The sequence below is a fragment of the Gymnodraco acuticeps genome, unplaced genomic scaffold (genome assembly GCF_902827175.1).
Source record: "Gymnodraco acuticeps unplaced genomic scaffold, fGymAcu1.1, whole genome shotgun sequence".
NCBI lineage: Eukaryota > Metazoa > Chordata > Actinopteri > Perciformes > Bathydraconidae > Gymnodraco > Gymnodraco acuticeps.
Genome location: NW_022990206.1, coordinates 578,525 through 595,394, shown reverse-complemented (window position 1 = coordinate 595,394; position 16,870 = coordinate 578,525). Strand labels below are relative to the sequence as shown.

Genomic DNA, 16,870 nt, shown 5'->3' with positions numbered 1-16,870 from the left:
CATTACTTCAACTTCAAACTAGTTTTTATTGTATCCGTTAGTGAGTTTCCTTTATTTTAAATATTTAAACATTAATAAATTAATGTAAACGTTTTCAGAGGATAAATACACGATCGTCCAAAAAGGAAAATTAAGGAGCTAGTGAAATATACTAAAATTAAAGAAAAAAATTGCTTCATCAACTCATATATATATATATATACACATATATTTTCTTTTTAACTTTTAATGGAGGCCGTTTTTCACTTTCTTAACATCGTGATGGGTAACCACGGGATATGGGTAATTTACACTTACGTGAGCTTCTTAAACCCCTACAATATTTTTTTACTGAAAATAACTGATTCAAAAAGCTTTTTTGTTAGTAAACAAACATCCAGAACTCACTGTTGCAACCAAATACCTGTTTATGTTAACTGTAATGTGATGTTTTACAAAGAACAATACTTAGTCGAGAGGAACCATGACATAAAAACAAGAACACGAGCAAAACACAAAAAGAGTCGGACAACTTTCCGAATACAACAGTTTTATTGTACTGATTTGTAACAAAAAAATACCCCCCCCCCCCGCCCTAACTGTTTCCCTGCCGCTCAGTTGTAAGCGCTGGTCAGACTGCTGTACAGAGTTGTTCAGATACTGAGAGACAAGTTAATTAGCACGTTACAAAGAGAAACTTCTTATGCAATCCAAAAATAACCTGAATGCAGTAAGGAGAATGTGCTGATGGAAAGTTGTGGTTGTGTTGTGACATTCAGCCCAGGTGTTCCTCTCCTCTCCTGCCCAGATCTCCAACCAGGACTTTCAAGTGTTTCTGCTCTAGATATCCTTGATAACATCTTCCAGCTCCTCTTTGGAAAACATGTGGAAGGTCTTCCCGGGCTCTACTATTGCGAGCTACAGGAGAGACACAGAAAAAAAAAGCCTGCATTTAAACTTCAGGATTGACACACTCACTGTCCTCTACAAACTTAGCACTGCTCAGCATTTCATTTTTCAAACAAAACAATTATTGAAAAGGGCATTGGTAATGCGGTTTCAACTACACATTTTTAAACCCAACTTTTAAGCACCATGTCAAATTAAAATCGATTGTTAAGAACTTAGAGAGAAATTAAGAACTGACCTCAATGTTGGTGGCGTTGAGCTTCTCCTCCATCACCTGCTTCAGAATAGTGAGGGATGACTTGATGGCGTCTTTCAATGTCATGGACTGTCAGTTGGCCAGGGACAAAAAGAAAAGATACAACCCATTAATAATTTAATTAATTTCCTTTTAAACAACTTGTGCCTGTATGAAATTCAGAAAAGTTCTATATTTCAATAAAAAAATGTTTAGGCAAGTTTCCAAGTCACCCAGAAGAAAGAAGTATATCAAAATAATATTTATGCCGTCTCAACATAAACAAGCATTGGTCAGTACCTTGTGGTAGATCTCTTGCAGAGAGCTCTGTGCTCCTTCAGACGCTGAGCCGATGGCCCGAGCATCGCACTGCACAAAGGTTCCTGATGGGTCCATGTGGTACCTTCATTCATAAACAAACAACACTTAAGAATCTGTGAAGTAACTAATCTGTGAAGTAACAACTAAAAGTGACCATGTTTCTGCTGAGTCTAAAGCAAAATGCACAAATAGTAATGTATACGTACAGCTGGGGTCCTTTCTCATCAAATCCTCCGAACAGAAGTGCTACGCCGAATGGTCGACTCTGTAGATGATGGCATAGAGATACAGAGCAGAGAGAGAAGAACACGTTACGCTAGTTTACTAGAATACCACCAAACATTAAGCCGTAGAAAAACAAAACATGATTAGATTAAAGTTTGAGTAGATGAGAATTTTCACACACAAAAATAGCGCAATAGGTTAACTCTTGTTACTTTAAGTTTATCTATTTATTATGCCTGCAAAGTTTTAAATACAACATATTGTTTAAATAGTTTGCCTCCATGATTTGTAAATGTGTGACTGACCATGGCACCGGGATCAGCGTCCTCCTCTCCGAACTGCAGCGCCAGGTTGGACACGGCCTGAGTCACACTCTCCACTGTCATCGTCTCATTGTAAGTGAACCAGTGGTTCTGTGGAAGAAGATATACACAGATTATTTCATAGTTCAAACACAAAGTCAGTAAACTGCTTATAATTCAGTGTTCGTCATACCTGTGTTTCCACTCTTGCTTTGTCAATAAGAGTCTTGGCATCAGCTATCAAGCCACTCATGGCACAACCTTTTAGGAAGAAAGAAAGTAAATGAATGAACTGCCAGTCCTGTTTATCTTTAAGCCTAAAGCAACATGATCAAACACGGAGAAAAGTAACGTTATTCCCTGTTTTCTAAGGGAATAACATTATGCAAAATAAAAGATGCGTTACCCAGAGTTCCCGTTAGAATATTTTTTCGCCGGTCAACATGTCCGTTAGAGTTTAAATCTTCCGGACAAAATTTGAAAAGTGCCGGTCAAAGGTCTTCTTTGTTATTTATTGAGCTTTAAAACAAATTAATATGATTCGATTTTAAACAAACTAATAATAGTAGATTAACTACATTATTCAAAAGTGAACAGTAATTTACAATAACACGGGAATAATAAACGGAGCGCTCTCTCTCTCCTGACAGCCCGTCAGTATCATGCAGCTCGCGGATCAGTAATAGTAGTGACCCGACAGTAAAAACTAAACATATCTATAACTAGTTTAGGTAGTTTGAGAGGTCATTAAAATAGCTACGTGTGATATTCTAACCTGAAGTGTGTTTTGTCCGCTCACCGCTGCATGTGATCATGCAGAGCTGCGTGTCGACTCGTCAGCAGCAGCTGATCTCTCTCTCCCGTCAGATTAGACTTTACTCGCGTTTATGTCCATATCGATCAGATATAGCTAGTTCTAGCTAATGATAGGACTACCTGCTTATTAAAAGACACCTAAACAATAAGTGTCGCTATGCAACCGGGTGAGGCCACAAAGTATAGCACAGCATTATGCATTTGTTTACATGTCGACCGGAACCCTGAGGCATTACCAACAGATCAACGCACAATCAACCCATACAGAACATCTCTTTCTCCACATTACGTGTTAGACATTAGAATGGACTATTCTTGTCTGTCACATACTCTTTTGTCTGTCACATAAGTGGCGCATCAGTATGCGGTATTGCGCTAAGGGGAAATTATTTTGACCGGACACTTTGACCGGAGAGATTTAGATTTGCCGGTCTTCAGCATATTTTACCGGTCGTAGTCCGGTAATTACCGGCTAACGGGAACTCTGGCGTTACCTAAACATAAGGCAATAATCAAACAAAAGATGCACATTGTATTTAAAGTATCAATATTTTTGAAATGTTTGCATTGTTTGGATCTCACAAACATATTCGTAAAAAAATTATGTTTTAATACAAAGTGCAAATCTGTGGTTTGACTTAGTTTGATTTTAGTCCATTTAAAATGTGCCCCAACCTTTCAGAGCTCATTCCACTTTATGTAACATGCATTTCAAATGTATTAAACACACTATAAAAATGCAGTATAATTGAAAGTAGAGATTGTTAGCCCAACATGGCTGCTTGTCTACTTCATGATTATAGGGAAGAGCAAATGACAGTCTGACGTTAACATGCAGTACACTCAGGCAGTTCACTCAGCATTCAGGTCTGAGGTTTAGTAAATCTGTGTCTGACTGTCTTACCGATGTGAGTATCAATCTCCACAATCTTTTCAATGCTGTTCGGCTCCATCAGCGGAGAGGTGATCCTCTTCTCCACAGCCAGACACACCCCCTCTGATGTCTGGATACCAATGGCTGTAGAGCCCAACTGGGAAAGCAAGGCAGACCAGACACTTAGGATTGTTGGATGTGACATTTGTTTTCAAGTTAAGCACCAAAAGCACACAGAAAAGTATATAAGCCACCTAAAGTGATTCAGCATGCAATACTCACCTTTATGGCTTCTATGGCATATTCAACCTGGAACAATCTTCCTTCAGGAGAGAATGTGTTCACACCTCTGTAAGACAGATATAAATTAACATTTGTAATATTTTTATAATTAGTATTATTAGTAATAATGGTTATCAGTTCGACATTGGTAGAAACCAACTTGTGCTGCCAACAAAGACATATACCGTTATTTAGCATTATGTTGTGGTTAGTGTTTAGAGGCTCCATTGCTGAAGATTAAGCGTTAAAGTTGCCCATCTTGACTATAATACTGTTTAACACAGCCTTTGAATCTTAATTGGGATTTACTGGTTGAATACAATGATTTTTTTAAAGAAATGGTATACCGAAAGTGAAAGAGAACTTGTTGCGAAGTGACTAGCTAGCTGCTAAGGTTAGCTCACTACCTGCAACAAACAGCTACCTCGTTAAAACAAGTGGATGAAAAATAAGCATGTCCAGATTTCCTGGTGCACTACACATCAACAATTGCCTGTCAAAACATCTCTTAGCAGAATTATGCACTCATAAGTTTCCTTGTTCACACATAAGCGCTCAATTAATGACAAAGCAATTTGTGTTGCACCTACCTGTCATACTCCGATCTTGTCAAAAACATGGTTCAATGTTTAGCACAGGACCTGCAAAAAGAGAAGAGGGTACTATGTGAGAGTCCAGCAATATAAAAAGTAGTGATAAAAGGTCAGGACAATTCCTTGCTCCGAGTTTGCCGTGACACTGTGTGATAGCTAGCCTAAAGTTAGCTGCGATACCGAGCAAGCATGCTAGCTAACTGACGCAGCTAATCACTCAAACTGCGCAGAAACTGCTTATTTAAGTCTAACCTCGATTTGCGGAGATTATAATAACATTTAAAAGAACATATATTGACAATTTAGCGACATCCTTTTAAATAAGTGCACTTGTTAGACTAATTTACCTCCAGTAACAAACCCTTGAATGAGTTCGCTTGTTTCAGGGGAAGCGTCTGAGGTGTAACATCCAAACGCGCCGGATGTCAACAAATCTGAAACGAAAGTTCCGCGTGTGCAGCGCTGTCTCTGAATATCCTTGGTAATCACAACATGAGGTTAAATATCTGCTTTTCAGCAAGAAGTCGAGGGTATATTGTCTGATATACAATAAATTGATACCGATATTAACTAAAACATGTGATCAATTTACATTTTGCAAAATAGGGCACGTTATAAAAACCTCACCACTGCCCTTAATATAAACTCAGATTTAAAAAGTATGGTCTTGTTTTTTCTCTTGAAATGAATCTAGAGCAGAATTAAATAATCAACAGAAAATCTGAATAAACGCTTACCTCCATTGATACAAGCCATATCATGATATTATTGGTTGTTGTCGTTATAGTGGGTAATTTTTTTAAGTACACGGCCTTCTCATCAAGCACCAGTCCCATATGGTCTAGCGGTTAGGATTCCTGGTTTTCACCCAGGCGGCCCGGGTTCGACTCCCGGTATGGGAACTACCATTTTAAGGTAAGAACAACTCGAACATTGAACAAAGTCAACTCTTCATCACAAGACGGTCAATTCTAATGTAGATTCAGTAAGTACAGTTCAGTAAGTTCCACTGCCCACATTCCTTATCTAATTGATTCAGAAATATATGGAGGACAGAACATGACAGAAGCATAAATAAATAATAAACAAATGTAAAAATAAACACGGAAATAAATGAATAAATGAATACATTAATATACTAATACATAAATGTAGAAATACATGTGGAAATAAATACAGTTCTGTCCTCAATAGTAATACACCTTGCAATATTGTTACAAGGATACCCTTCGATGATATACAGTACCTGTGTAGTTATAGCATACCATCAGCCACTAAGGGTCGTCTTTGAGCTGAACAAGGCAGTGAAAACTCTACAGTCTATTGTGGATTAAGTGGGACATTGAGCTACTTAACTAGAGAAACAGGTTTACTATTGCGATATACACTGAATGTGATATGAAGGACTACAAAAGGGCCTATATTAGTTTATTTGTGGTGAGGATTGATTTACTGATGACGATTTGTCCAGCACTATTATTGTTACTAAAGAGATCAAGCATTGGTGAAATACTTATTTTTGTTTAAATACTTTAATAGCCCAGTATATACTAATAATAACAAATTATTATCATTATTATAATAACAAATAATAATAAATATAATATGTATAATTATACTTCGAAAATACAGAGAACTGACATTTACAATAACTAAGTATTTTCTGGCATTATTTGAAGTTCTTGCTCATAAATCTAGACTATATGTTTGAGTTACTTTTGTAAATGAAATTCTGTGAGGCGAGGGGATGTACATGCAGGCCGGTGTCGGGTTTCATTTCCCGGGTGGGATCAGTTGAGTTTGGTCTTGTTTTGGTTCTGTGTGGAAGTCTAAACGCGGTGCTGTCTGGTTCTTGTTCAAACACTGAAATCTGCTCAAGCCTCAAGCCCTGCTGCTGCTGCTGCTGCTGCGGATGGATACAGGTTGCATGTTTGCTTACCCTCAGGCTCGCCTGCCAGGTGCACATCCATAACATTTCTCTACACCATTACAGCAGTCAACATGAAGCCCGAGAGGGAGGACATCATTTTTCAGGCTCTCCTCTTGATCCACAGTAAGTAAACTAGAGTTTGGAGAGTATAGCATTGTTTTACGTCCCAGTTGTGTGCATCCAAGAGTATGCATTCTAAACTTGTCATTATTGTTTTTAAATGGTTGCCAGTACTTGAATGGATTACATTTAGAGTGTTTTGTTTTTTCCCCATATTTTCTTCCATGCTGCATATTTAAAGACTTTGAAATCACCAAGAAAAACCAAGAAAACACATCATTGGTTGACCTTTAGAAACAGAATATTTTGAGTAGTTTGAGATGAATAGGAAAGCCAGCCCTGACCTGATGATTTCCTTCTGTCCACCTCCTGCTTCAAGCACATTCCTGTCAGATGAGTTTTACTGACTCGGGGTCCAAAAACACTTTTAGTCTACTGCACATTATAATCATAAGCTTCAAGAGTGCTTTGAACTATTGTTTTCATTAAGGTATATTTCGGTTTTTTTAAGCCTCAGTTGATTGGCACTTGATCTCATGTGCAGACCCTGAATGATTTCATTAATTGAACCACCATGAGTTGAGTCTGCATTAAGAAAGCCTTTCAACATGCAAGAGTTTAACATTTTAACACAATATGCAGTGGCAGTCTGGCATCGTCTGTTCATTTGTACGTTCACTACCTCTGTTTCTATTTCAGTCCCTGTTGCCTGCCTCTTCACTGCAGGTATGTGTTTCTGTGTGTGCAGTTGAGATTCATATAATGCATTTGTATTCAGGGACTTAGTGTGTAAACACCCCCCCCCTCTCTCTCTCTCTAGTGTCAGGTCAGTCTGGCAGCAGCAGCAGTGTGGTGGTGGCAGGGTACAATGTGAGCGCCCCCGCTGGGTCCAAAGTGCTGCTACAGTGTGTGAGCGGCCGCATGGTGTGGACCAGAGACCAGCTGAAGGACAGGCAGAGGGTGGTGCACTGGGACATGTACCGGGCCCGGCCAGACTACGCCATGGAGAGGGTGCTGGACATGTACTCTGCGGGGGAACAGAGGATCTACAACTCCTACAACCAGGGCCGGGTGGGCCTCAGCCACAGAGCCTTCAGGGATGGGAACTTCTCCCTGGTCATCAAAGGTCACTCTCTTTCACTCTCATGTCTGTAGCTGCTGGAGAATTGGTCTCACCATGTGACGGTCATTATTACTTTGTCGGTCTGATTCATTTCAGCTCAACTTTAATGTCACAAGTCATAAACACAACTGCTCTCTTAACCCTTAGATGCATAAGTGGGTATTTTTTGACCCGGTGAGGTGGTTTTCTTGAAGTATCTTTGTAATTACATTTTTTTATCATTTCATATTCCAGCTATTCCTCAAAAAACATGTTTTGGATATCATGCCATTCTAATTTTAAATTTAAATTTTAAGAAATTGTAGTTTTTGTATTACCCCAAGCTTCCATAAGTGGGTAAAAAATGACCCGTATGCATTTTCTATGGAATCCTATGGGGAAACGTTTTTTTTCAAAATGTAATTTTTTTTTCTAAAATTATAAATAGTGAAAAATTAAATATAAAATATTTCTAGTGTGAACCAAAATATAATACTAAATATTATACAAGGGATCTTTCTTAACCAAAATGGCATCAAAACACATTATTCTAATACGGGTCCTTTTTGACCCACTTATGGAAGAGTGTAGGGTCCAGTCACTCGTGCATCAAAGGGTTAAGTGGACTAAATACACCCAGATTTAGGGTCAATGTACACTTACCCTCAAGTCTGCCATCAATTTTGGTTCAAACCAGTAGGGAAAAAGGTGAAATACTAGAAAATAATTATTTAGACATGTTATTCATATTCGACCATAAAATTGTCTTAATTTATGTATTTGTTTGTTAAAGTTACATTTCCCAATAGAGAAATAAGTCAGTTAAGTTTTCAGCAGAAGTTGTTAATCAGATCCTGATGCATCCCATCTCAGGAGATTTTTAGTTGGAAATCTTAGTTTGAAATCTTGTCTTAACACTCATTTTACAAAAACAATTGTTTATTTCTGTGTGGTTAGCAGAGGTGGTCTTTGTGTCATAAAACATGTGGCAGAAACCTGCTGTTTTTGAAAATTGCACTCAAATGCTTGAGGGAACATTGCAACGTCCACATACAGCAAAACTGAGTTGCTTGTTTAGTGATTATTTTCTTAACATCTGTGCTTGCTTCTTGTACTTCTGCCATTTATTTTCAAGCAGCTGAAAGAGAAATTGGATGCAATGCAAAGCATACAAGATTCATGAACTCATGAACTACAGAATGGCGTTTTCTAGTATTTTACAGTAAGTAAATACATAACAAATATATTCTGTGTTTTTGCATCCATAGACGTGACGATGAATGACAGAGGTCTGTACTCCTGCAACCTCCACCATCTCTACTGCCACCTGTACGAGACAATCATGGTGCAGCTTAACGTCACCAAATCACGTGAGTATCACGCAGCACTTCAATCTTCAATGCTGCAGACTCAAAGCTGACTCAGTTTGTCTTTTGTTGCACATAAAGGTCGTAAAGAGCAGCGTTTCTGGGATGGACACAAGGCGGTGTATGTGGTGCTGCTCGGCAATACCGCGGTGCTGCCGTGCATCAACCGCCGCAATGTGTGGACAGACTGGAGTGATGAGGAGGAGGACCAGCAGGTGAGTGAAGTGCATGAGTTTGTTTGTATCAGTCTCATTCTAGATTTACTTTTAATATAAAGGGATCATGTGGTATTTCGTAAAATACGCAACCTCTCTTACCTCTGTGGCCTCCAGGTTGTCCACTGGGACCGTCAGTCCCCAGGGGTCCGCCACGACCGGGCCGACCGCCTGGTGGATCTGTACGCCTCTGGAGAGCAGCGCAATTACGGACCGCTATTCCTCCAGAGGAAGATGAACATCAGCAGTCAGGCATTCTCAGAGGGAGACTTTTCCCTTTCCATAACTAATCTGCGGGTGTGTAAAAGGAGAGTTTTTAACAGTAAACACAGGAGCCCTTTAGTTTCAGTACATACAGTAAAGAAATATCATATGGCAAGAGGTACACTTCCCACTGGAGTAGTGTTACTGTGTGTGTGTGTGTGTGTGTGTGTGTGTGTGTGTGTGTGTGTGTGTGTGTGTGTGTGTGTGTGTGTGTGTGTGTGTGTGTGTGTGTGTGTGTGTGTGTGTGTGTGTGTGTGTGTGTGTGTGTAAACAGTGTTTCACAACACATGGAACCTCCATTAGTAATTCAGCTCTTAACAACTCTGTTGGGAAAATGAGGCAGTAACAGTACGTTGAGCAACTACATTCATGCTTTAAGACAATAACAATAGTAACATACCGAACAATTTAAGATATGCCAAAAAGTACTTCCCAACAGTCCACTTTGTGTCGTTTGTAATTATAGCAAAGAAAAGTTGACAGTCACGTCTTTGGATTGTCAGGGTCCTGGTGTTTTCTGATATTGCTCATAGATCAGAACATGGGCTCGGTGTGGCTCACACTGTGGACGAGACCAGCTTTCCAGTCAGCTTCAGGCAACACTCAGCTGAGTGTCACACCATGTCTGTTGTTGTTTCATGTTTGAAGACATAAAGTATGTATAATTAGCTCTTATGTAACACACACACTTTTACCCTGGCAAGACAGCAATAGATAATTTCTTAGTTTTTATGGATACCATTAAATAGTGATTGCTTAACTCAATGATGAGCAGATTTGTAAAGCATGTTTGTCACAACACAAGCTTGTTTTACTCCATTGCCCTTTAGATGCTGGCAATGTGAAGAACTTTTCCAGGATGCTGTGTGTGAAGAGCTGCATGAAAACGTTCACGTACATGAATTATTTTTCAGATTTAAATATTATTACATACAATTATTATTATATATAATCAGATTTGATAGAATAATTCTGATTGTGTGCACATCCAAAACAATCTATTCTGGTGTTGTTGTTGATAACATTTGGATCACATATTATTTTATATGAAGGCACATTCAGTATAATATGTGTGCATGTGTTTTTGTCTATGTGTATTCAACAGCCCACAGACCAGGGCATGTATTCCTGCCATCTCCACCACCATTACTGTGGTCTGCACGAGAGAAGAGAGTTTCAGGTCACAGTGGAAGCACCAGTGATTCAGGCCACCCTGCCAGCCAAAGCACTACCCAGTGAAGACAAAGGTAACACACACACACACACACACACACACACACCACACACACACACACACACACACACACACACACACACACACACACACACACACACACACACACACTCACACACACACACACACACATAGAAGTGCCTAAATCGAGGGGATGTTTTATGACTTAGTGGATGTGAACTATCATGTGTACAATTAGGATAAAGAAACACATCTGTTCTTTCCCTCACTTCCCCCTCTGTGCTTTCTCGTTTTGTCTGCATTTATCCTTGCTATGTATGTGCAGCCTCAGAGTAAAGAAACATTAGAGGAGAAGGGGGAGAAAAGCCCTCTCTTCTGAACTCTTCTGTTTGTTTCATGAGAGATTTCCATCTTGCAATGTCAGCTTGTCTGACGCCAGGCCCCTGAAACCACTCACACTCCCTCATCGCCTCGCACCTTCTTCTCACCCCTGCTCTCCACTTTTTCAATATTATACTGCAACTCAACAGACATCTTTTATTGCTTTTCTCTCGCTGCTCAGAGTGGTTTGTTTTTTCCATTATCCATTTTCCTTCCGGCTTGTTCCTTTCCGAATTGTTAAGTTCCCATTTCTCTGTGCTTGGACCTGCCGTTCTCTGAGTGCGTTTCAGAAAGAAGAAAGGAAAGCGAGAAGAAGAGAGGATTGGCACGTTGGCATGCCAGCTTCTTACCTCAAATTCTTGCAGAATGAGAGAGTTTTTTGTGTGTCTGTGTTTCCAGTTGGTTACTGAAGCAAAGCCCATAACGGCAGATGCATCAATGTGGGAAAATCATTGAGAGGGGTTTAGAAATGAAATGAGAAATGCCTGTGGTGAAGTGTGTGTGTGTGTGTGTGTGTGTGTGTGTATGTGTGGTGTGTGTGTGTGTGTGTGTGTGTGTGTGTGTGTGTGTGTGTGTGTGTGTGTGGTGTGTGTGTGTGTGGTGTGTGTGTGTGTGTGTGTGTGTGTGTGTGTGTGTGTGTGTGTGTGTGTGTGTGTGTGTGTGTGTGTGTGTGTGTGTGATAGCGTGCCATCTCTGATCTCATTTCGGTGGAATCTCTCGGATACAGTGTAAAGACTGTATCTGAAGGTCCCACACAATTAATCCTTCACTTACTCCCGAGCTGTAGTGATGCAGTCATTCTATTGGTTAAAAACAAGATGCATACATGATGTATCTCCAGTGTAAGAGTGTGTTTGCAGTTTATTTACTTAAGTCTACTTCAGTATTCTATCTTCTTATCTGCTCCTGGTTGCCCTCTCTGACTGTCTGCTGCCTTGTTGGCTTTGGCTCAGTTTCAATCTTCCCTCTGTCCAGCTTTCTGTCCGCTTTTAGCTTCCAGGATCCCACATGCTCAGCTTGTTTATTTTCATCCCGCTTCTTTTTTTCATCTCTTTTCTCACTATCTTTTCACCTTTCTTTATTAATAAAAAATAACTGTTTTCTGTAGTTTTTGGACCAGAACAAGAAGTTTGATTCATCTGGGCGGCAGCTGGCAACCCAAACAGACTGAGCCAGAGAGGGATGAGGTTTTGTAGATAGAAGGAGCTACACAAAGAGAGACTGAAGGACACTTTGTTGATGAAATAGTGGAGAGCAGATGTAGGTCACCCCTCCCTCCCTCCCATCAGAGTTATTTGTCTGTGGAGATTGAGCAAGGAGTAGACAGGGCAACAAGTCCAAACAAAAACAGACATGTTCACATCCGAGCACGAGTCAGCGTCTAATGGCTTTAAACCAAACAAAAGGATCAGGGGATTTGTAGTAAGCCTCGAAAATGACATTCCCAGAACAAATGACCATATCTTCCCTTCTAAAAGGGTTACATTAATAATCTTTTTTCTCAAAGTAAGGTTACATCTGTGAGTTGGATGTAGAAGTGTCAGAATAAATATAGATGTTTTTATTTTAAAATAAATTCAGATTGAACACAGTAAAAAAATGTAAATTATTGTGTCCGTCCAAAAAACAAGAAATACTTATAGTGAAAACCACCCTTGAATGATGGGATGGTAGACTAAAAGCTTTAGGAATCCAAACTACAACATATAATAAGTACCCTGTATCAAGATTGATGCAAACCTTTTTAGAGAGATTTAGCACCAAAAAAACACTTCTGGAGTCATTTGGGTGGATTTTCCATATCTCTCGATTTTGCTGATTGACATCTCTTTCTAACCGTCAGAGCCAATGGAATCGAGGGGAACTCCCACATACTCCTTATTTGGTAATGTGTGTGTATGAGACTTCCACATACTAGCCAAGACCGGAAGCTGCGATAACTCTGGTGGCTACCATTAGCAGCTAACTTTTACTCTCCGATTTTTACATAAAAATTGAATTATGGATTATAAATAAAAAAAATGATTACCCAGAAACATTATCAACCTATGGATTAACCGATTCAGCCGTGGTTTTTTTCCGTTTTAATGCCATTGAACCAGTCTTTTGATCAGATTGACAGCTACGTGAGACGATCTCCCGTAAAAGCTCCGTAAAGGTACGTGTTGTGATGTCTGTGTTTGCTTCCCCTGTCAAGAGTTCGGATCGCTCAGTGATGATACTATACCTAAATAATCTGTGGAACCTCAGCTTTAATCGGATATCTTGTATGTGCAGCTACGATAAGTAATAAGGGTATCTTTCATCTTGAGTTCTGTGCCAAAGCGCGTTAGCATTTTTCGCTCAGGGGATCATTTAGATGCTTCTTATGAGACTTGTGTTTTGTTTTGGTAAAAATGGTTTGTATCGTCAGTTAGCTGAGATTATTCCCGTTAATCTGGTATAACACATTAATAGGTTCTTAAATATTAAGATCCCCTGAGACACAGTGTCGTGAAAAAAAAAGAAAAAAGTACCCGCCGGCGGGGACCTTGGGGCTTAACAGTTTGAACATTTTGTTTTCATGTACTTTGCAGAACAGCCGTGTATAAAGCGTGTTAAATTTGTGTTTTTGGGATCAAGGTCTTTTCTAGCTTAATTTTTCAAAGCAAACCTCTGGAGAAACATCTTGCTGTCCGTTTCCGCCCCCTTGGCTCTCCTCTGTTCCACTCTGCTCTGTCCTTCCTTCACTCCTCTTCCTCTCCTCTATTTTCTGTGTTTTACTGCCAGGAAAAGTAAATCACAGCATGACTTTCTGTCTGGATCTCATTTTGGCTTAAATGTGTCGAGTCTGAGGTCCACAGCTGCTTTTTGCCATGCAGTTTTTTCAATAAAGCAAAACTGAAAGCAGCCCCCTAAACCCCCAACCCCATCATGCATCTCAACACTCAGAAGTAACGCACATATCACCTATCACAAAGGTTACGTGGCATCACACACATGCAGCCACAGCACACAGTGACATTTTTCTTTGTTGGGCTTGAAATCTCCTAGCATTACATGTAGTGTGCCACTGCAAACACACATTAAACTTAAACCGAATATTCCCTTGGGAAAAAAGTCAAGATGAATTTAAATTCAACAGTCCAGTCTTTTGGTGTGCAAAAAAGAGGTTATGATATAGCCTACTAAGTGACAGTTGTTCTGTCATGATTACCAAACAGCTATTTATTTCATACATACAAAATAATCACAATTTCTTCCTTAAATTATTTCCTTGAATATATAATACTTATTTAGCCCTGTAGTAATCCACTATATCACAAAAACGTACTTATTCACATCATTGCTAGCTTCTATGTGCGGCTATACTTCTTAACACTGGAGCTAAACATGAGCATGCATCTGATTAGCTCTCAATAAACAAATATCTTACACCTGATGCTAGATCAAGGGATGACCAAAGTCGTTTCAGTTCATCCAAAGGAGGATATGAATGTGTGCCAAATTGTATGACAACCCATCGAAAGGATGTTGAGACATTTTAACTCCAACGCTAAAGCATTATGGTTGTTCTTGAGGAAAATGAGAGTAATTAGAAATGTATCAATAGGGCCATCTTGACCATCTTGACATAAGATGGTAACTGTTGTGACTGTAAAAGATAATTGAAAGGTAAATGGAAGTTCTGTGTTACTCATTTATGTTCTATGTAAAGTCTGGTGTTGTTTATACCATTTGTAAACCCTAAATGGTGACTGTTGTGATCTCTGCACTACTCAGACACCACTAAGGCTGAATCACCGCGAGTCATCAATGTTATCCTGCCCGACCAGAGACACCACTTTCTGATGCCGCTGGGCTACGTCCTCACCTCCTTCCTGCTCCTGGCCTTCATTATACTCATCATCATCCTCATCACACGCAGACGTAAAACCAAAGGTATGACCTGCTGTATCTTAGTGAGACTGTAGATTTACATTGAAATAACATTTCTAAATCTCATTTTATCTTCTTTGGTTTCAGAGTTTCACCCTCAACCATCTATGAGGTGAGAACTCAGAAAACACACTCACATAATGACTGTCTAACCATTTTTGATTTAACACACTCAATTGTCTATATCATACTGTGATAGGTCCAGCAGAAGTGAGAGCAGCTCAGAAGAGTTTGAGATGGACATTGCTGATGGCAATGTGAGCAGTCTGGAGCCTGAAGGAGAGAAACGACTTGGTAAGGATTAAGGAAAGATGAAGAAAGCGGCTTTTGTCTGGAGTGTGTGTGTTTTGACTCTCATGTGTGATTTTAGACTTCAAGAACAACCTGCTGAAAGAGAAGGTCCACACTAGCACTCAGCCTAAAGTAATTGATCTTGACAAAGGTAACACAAAATCAAAGTCAGATTAATGAAAAACAAATGTCTCATTTTCAATCTTCCTTAACTTTGAATTTTTCTACACTTCTTTGCAGAGATGCAGAAATTCTCTAAGTGAGGAAGAGACAAATAGATGGCGAAACTTGAGTCACTGGCTGGTCCAGGAAGCTGCACTCCAAATTAAACACATCCACGTGCCTTATGTCCAGGCAAAGACAGCAGGAGACACAATGTTGTGAAATGTAGAAAAATATGTTTGTTAAAAACACCACATTGAGGCCGTTTGTTGTTTTAATTGTAAGTATTAGAGACCAAGGAAAATGTGTTACGTTTCTTTCATTGTACTTGATCAAGTCTGGACTTGGACCGTTGGCGCTACCTAGAGGGGACTTGTTAACAGTGCCGTGTTAAAGTAGCAATGTGTGCACAGCGCACGTTAACCCTTAGATGCATAAGTGGGTCTTTTTTGACCCGGTGAGGTGGTTTTCTTGAAGTGTCTTTGTAATTACATTTTTTTTATCATTTCATATTCCAGCTATTCCTCAAAAAACATGTTTTGGATATCATGCCATTCAAATGTTTTATTTACATTTTAAGAAATTGTAGTTTATATGCATTTCCTATGGGGAAACGTTTTTTTTTCAAAATGTAATTTTTTTTTCTAAAATTATAAATAGTAAAATAATTAAATGTGAACCAAAATATAATTCTAAATATGATACAAGTGATTTTTCTTAACCAAAATGACAAAAATGGCATAAAAACACATTATTGTAATACGGGTCCTTTTTGACCCACTTATGGAAGAGTGTGGTCAAGTCACTCGTGCATCTAAGGGTTGAATAAAGTTTTAATTGAGTACATTTTCATTTGATACCGCTTCCATGATTATACCTAAAGCGTAAGTAAATACCGTTTTTCTTCTATTTTTACTCACATATCCATCTTTGCTTAACTGACTGGACTGATACGTCACCGAAGCTCTACTTTATGTGTAGCTCCTGCTTCCTGCTTTATGCTCACTGACCAATGAGCAGTGTATGTAGAAAATGTTTTGTTCTGATGCTCAGATTGTATTTTTTACGTAATGTTACTTTTTACATGTATTTACAATTCAATGTGTGATGCTGATTTTAAATGATGTGGGTATTCATGATTGGTTTAAGGAGTTAACTTGGCTCTTTGAGTTCAATGGACGTTTGGTAATGGGTTAGGAAAAGCAGTGTTAATAATATTAACAAAAGCTCTGCTCTATTCAAGTATTTCATAACAGTGAGCCAGCATGCACAATAAATGGAGTCATCATTCTTTTACTATTTACATCTGTGCTTGTTTTACTGTGTCAAATGAAGGGCAATGTAATACTTAGTGGTTCCACAACTGAATTTCAGCCCCTTCTTTAGAATTGGAGAAAAATATATTTTGGAACATGCCTTTGTCTGAGTGTTCCAACAAAGGAATGAAGT

At 39.2% G+C, this 16,870-nt stretch overlaps 2 protein-coding genes and 1 non-coding gene across 3 annotated transcripts; 2 read left to right on the top strand and 1 right to left on the bottom strand.

The window, feature by feature from the left end:
* Positions 1 to 546: 546 nt before the first annotated feature.
* psma5 (proteasome 20S subunit alpha 5) lies at positions 547 to 4,985 on the bottom strand. Its single transcript, XM_034218293.1, has 10 exons — positions 4,884 to 4,985; positions 4,534 to 4,584; positions 3,944 to 4,010; positions 3,692 to 3,818; positions 2,165 to 2,232; positions 1,975 to 2,082; positions 1,651 to 1,709; positions 1,424 to 1,526; positions 1,127 to 1,213; positions 547 to 897 (listed from the first exon to the last, which is right to left on the bottom strand). The coding sequence occupies exons 2-10, from the start codon at positions 4,560 to 4,562 to the stop codon at positions 820 to 822; spliced, it is 726 nt and encodes a 241-aa protein (XP_034074184.1). The 5' UTR covers positions 4,563 to 4,584; positions 4,884 to 4,985; the 3' UTR covers positions 547 to 819.
* Positions 4,986 to 5,037: 52 nt separating this feature from the next.
* Positions 5,038 to 16,724, top strand: LOC117547503 (matrix remodeling-associated protein 8-like). Its single transcript, XM_034218292.1, has 13 exons — positions 5,038 to 5,451; positions 6,530 to 6,589; positions 7,226 to 7,252; positions 7,347 to 7,652; positions 8,897 to 8,998; positions 9,077 to 9,210; positions 9,328 to 9,507; positions 10,580 to 10,721; positions 14,813 to 14,971; positions 15,056 to 15,080; positions 15,168 to 15,262; positions 15,339 to 15,410; positions 15,500 to 16,724. The coding sequence occupies exons 2-13, from the start codon at positions 6,538 to 6,540 to the stop codon at positions 15,520 to 15,522; spliced, it is 1,317 nt and encodes a 438-aa protein (XP_034074183.1). The 5' UTR covers positions 5,038 to 5,451; positions 6,530 to 6,537; the 3' UTR covers positions 15,523 to 16,724.
* On the top strand, positions 5,367 to 5,438 carry trnae-uuc. Its single transcript has one exon. It is a non-coding gene; the product is annotated as a tRNA-Glu (tRNA).
* Positions 16,725 to 16,870: the final 146 nt, after the last annotated feature.

Bases quoted from the DNA above. Each gene is read 5' to 3' on its own strand.
- psma5 (XM_034218293.1), bottom strand. From the start codon at position 4,562: ATGTTTTTGACAAGATCGGAGTATGACAG. The intron at 3,819-3,943 runs GTGAGTATTGCA...TTGCTTTCCCAG, and splicing joins ATGCCATAGAAGCCATAAAG to TTGGGCTCTACAGCCATTGG. The intron at 2,233-3,691 runs GTAAGACAGTCA...TCTTCCTAAAAG, and splicing joins GGAGATTGATACTCACATCG to GTTGTGCCATGAGTGGCTTG.
- LOC117547503 (XM_034218292.1), top strand. From the start codon at position 6,538: ATGAAGCCCGAGAGGGAGGACATCATTTTTCAGGCTCTCCTCTTGATC. The intron at 7,253-7,346 runs GTATGTGTTTCT...CTCTCTCTCTAG, and splicing joins TGCCTGCCTCTTCACTGCAG to TGTCAGGTCAGTCTGGCAGC. The intron at 10,722-14,812 runs GTAACACACACA...TGCACTACTCAG, and splicing joins ACTACCCAGTGAAGACAAAG to ACACCACTAAGGCTGAATCA.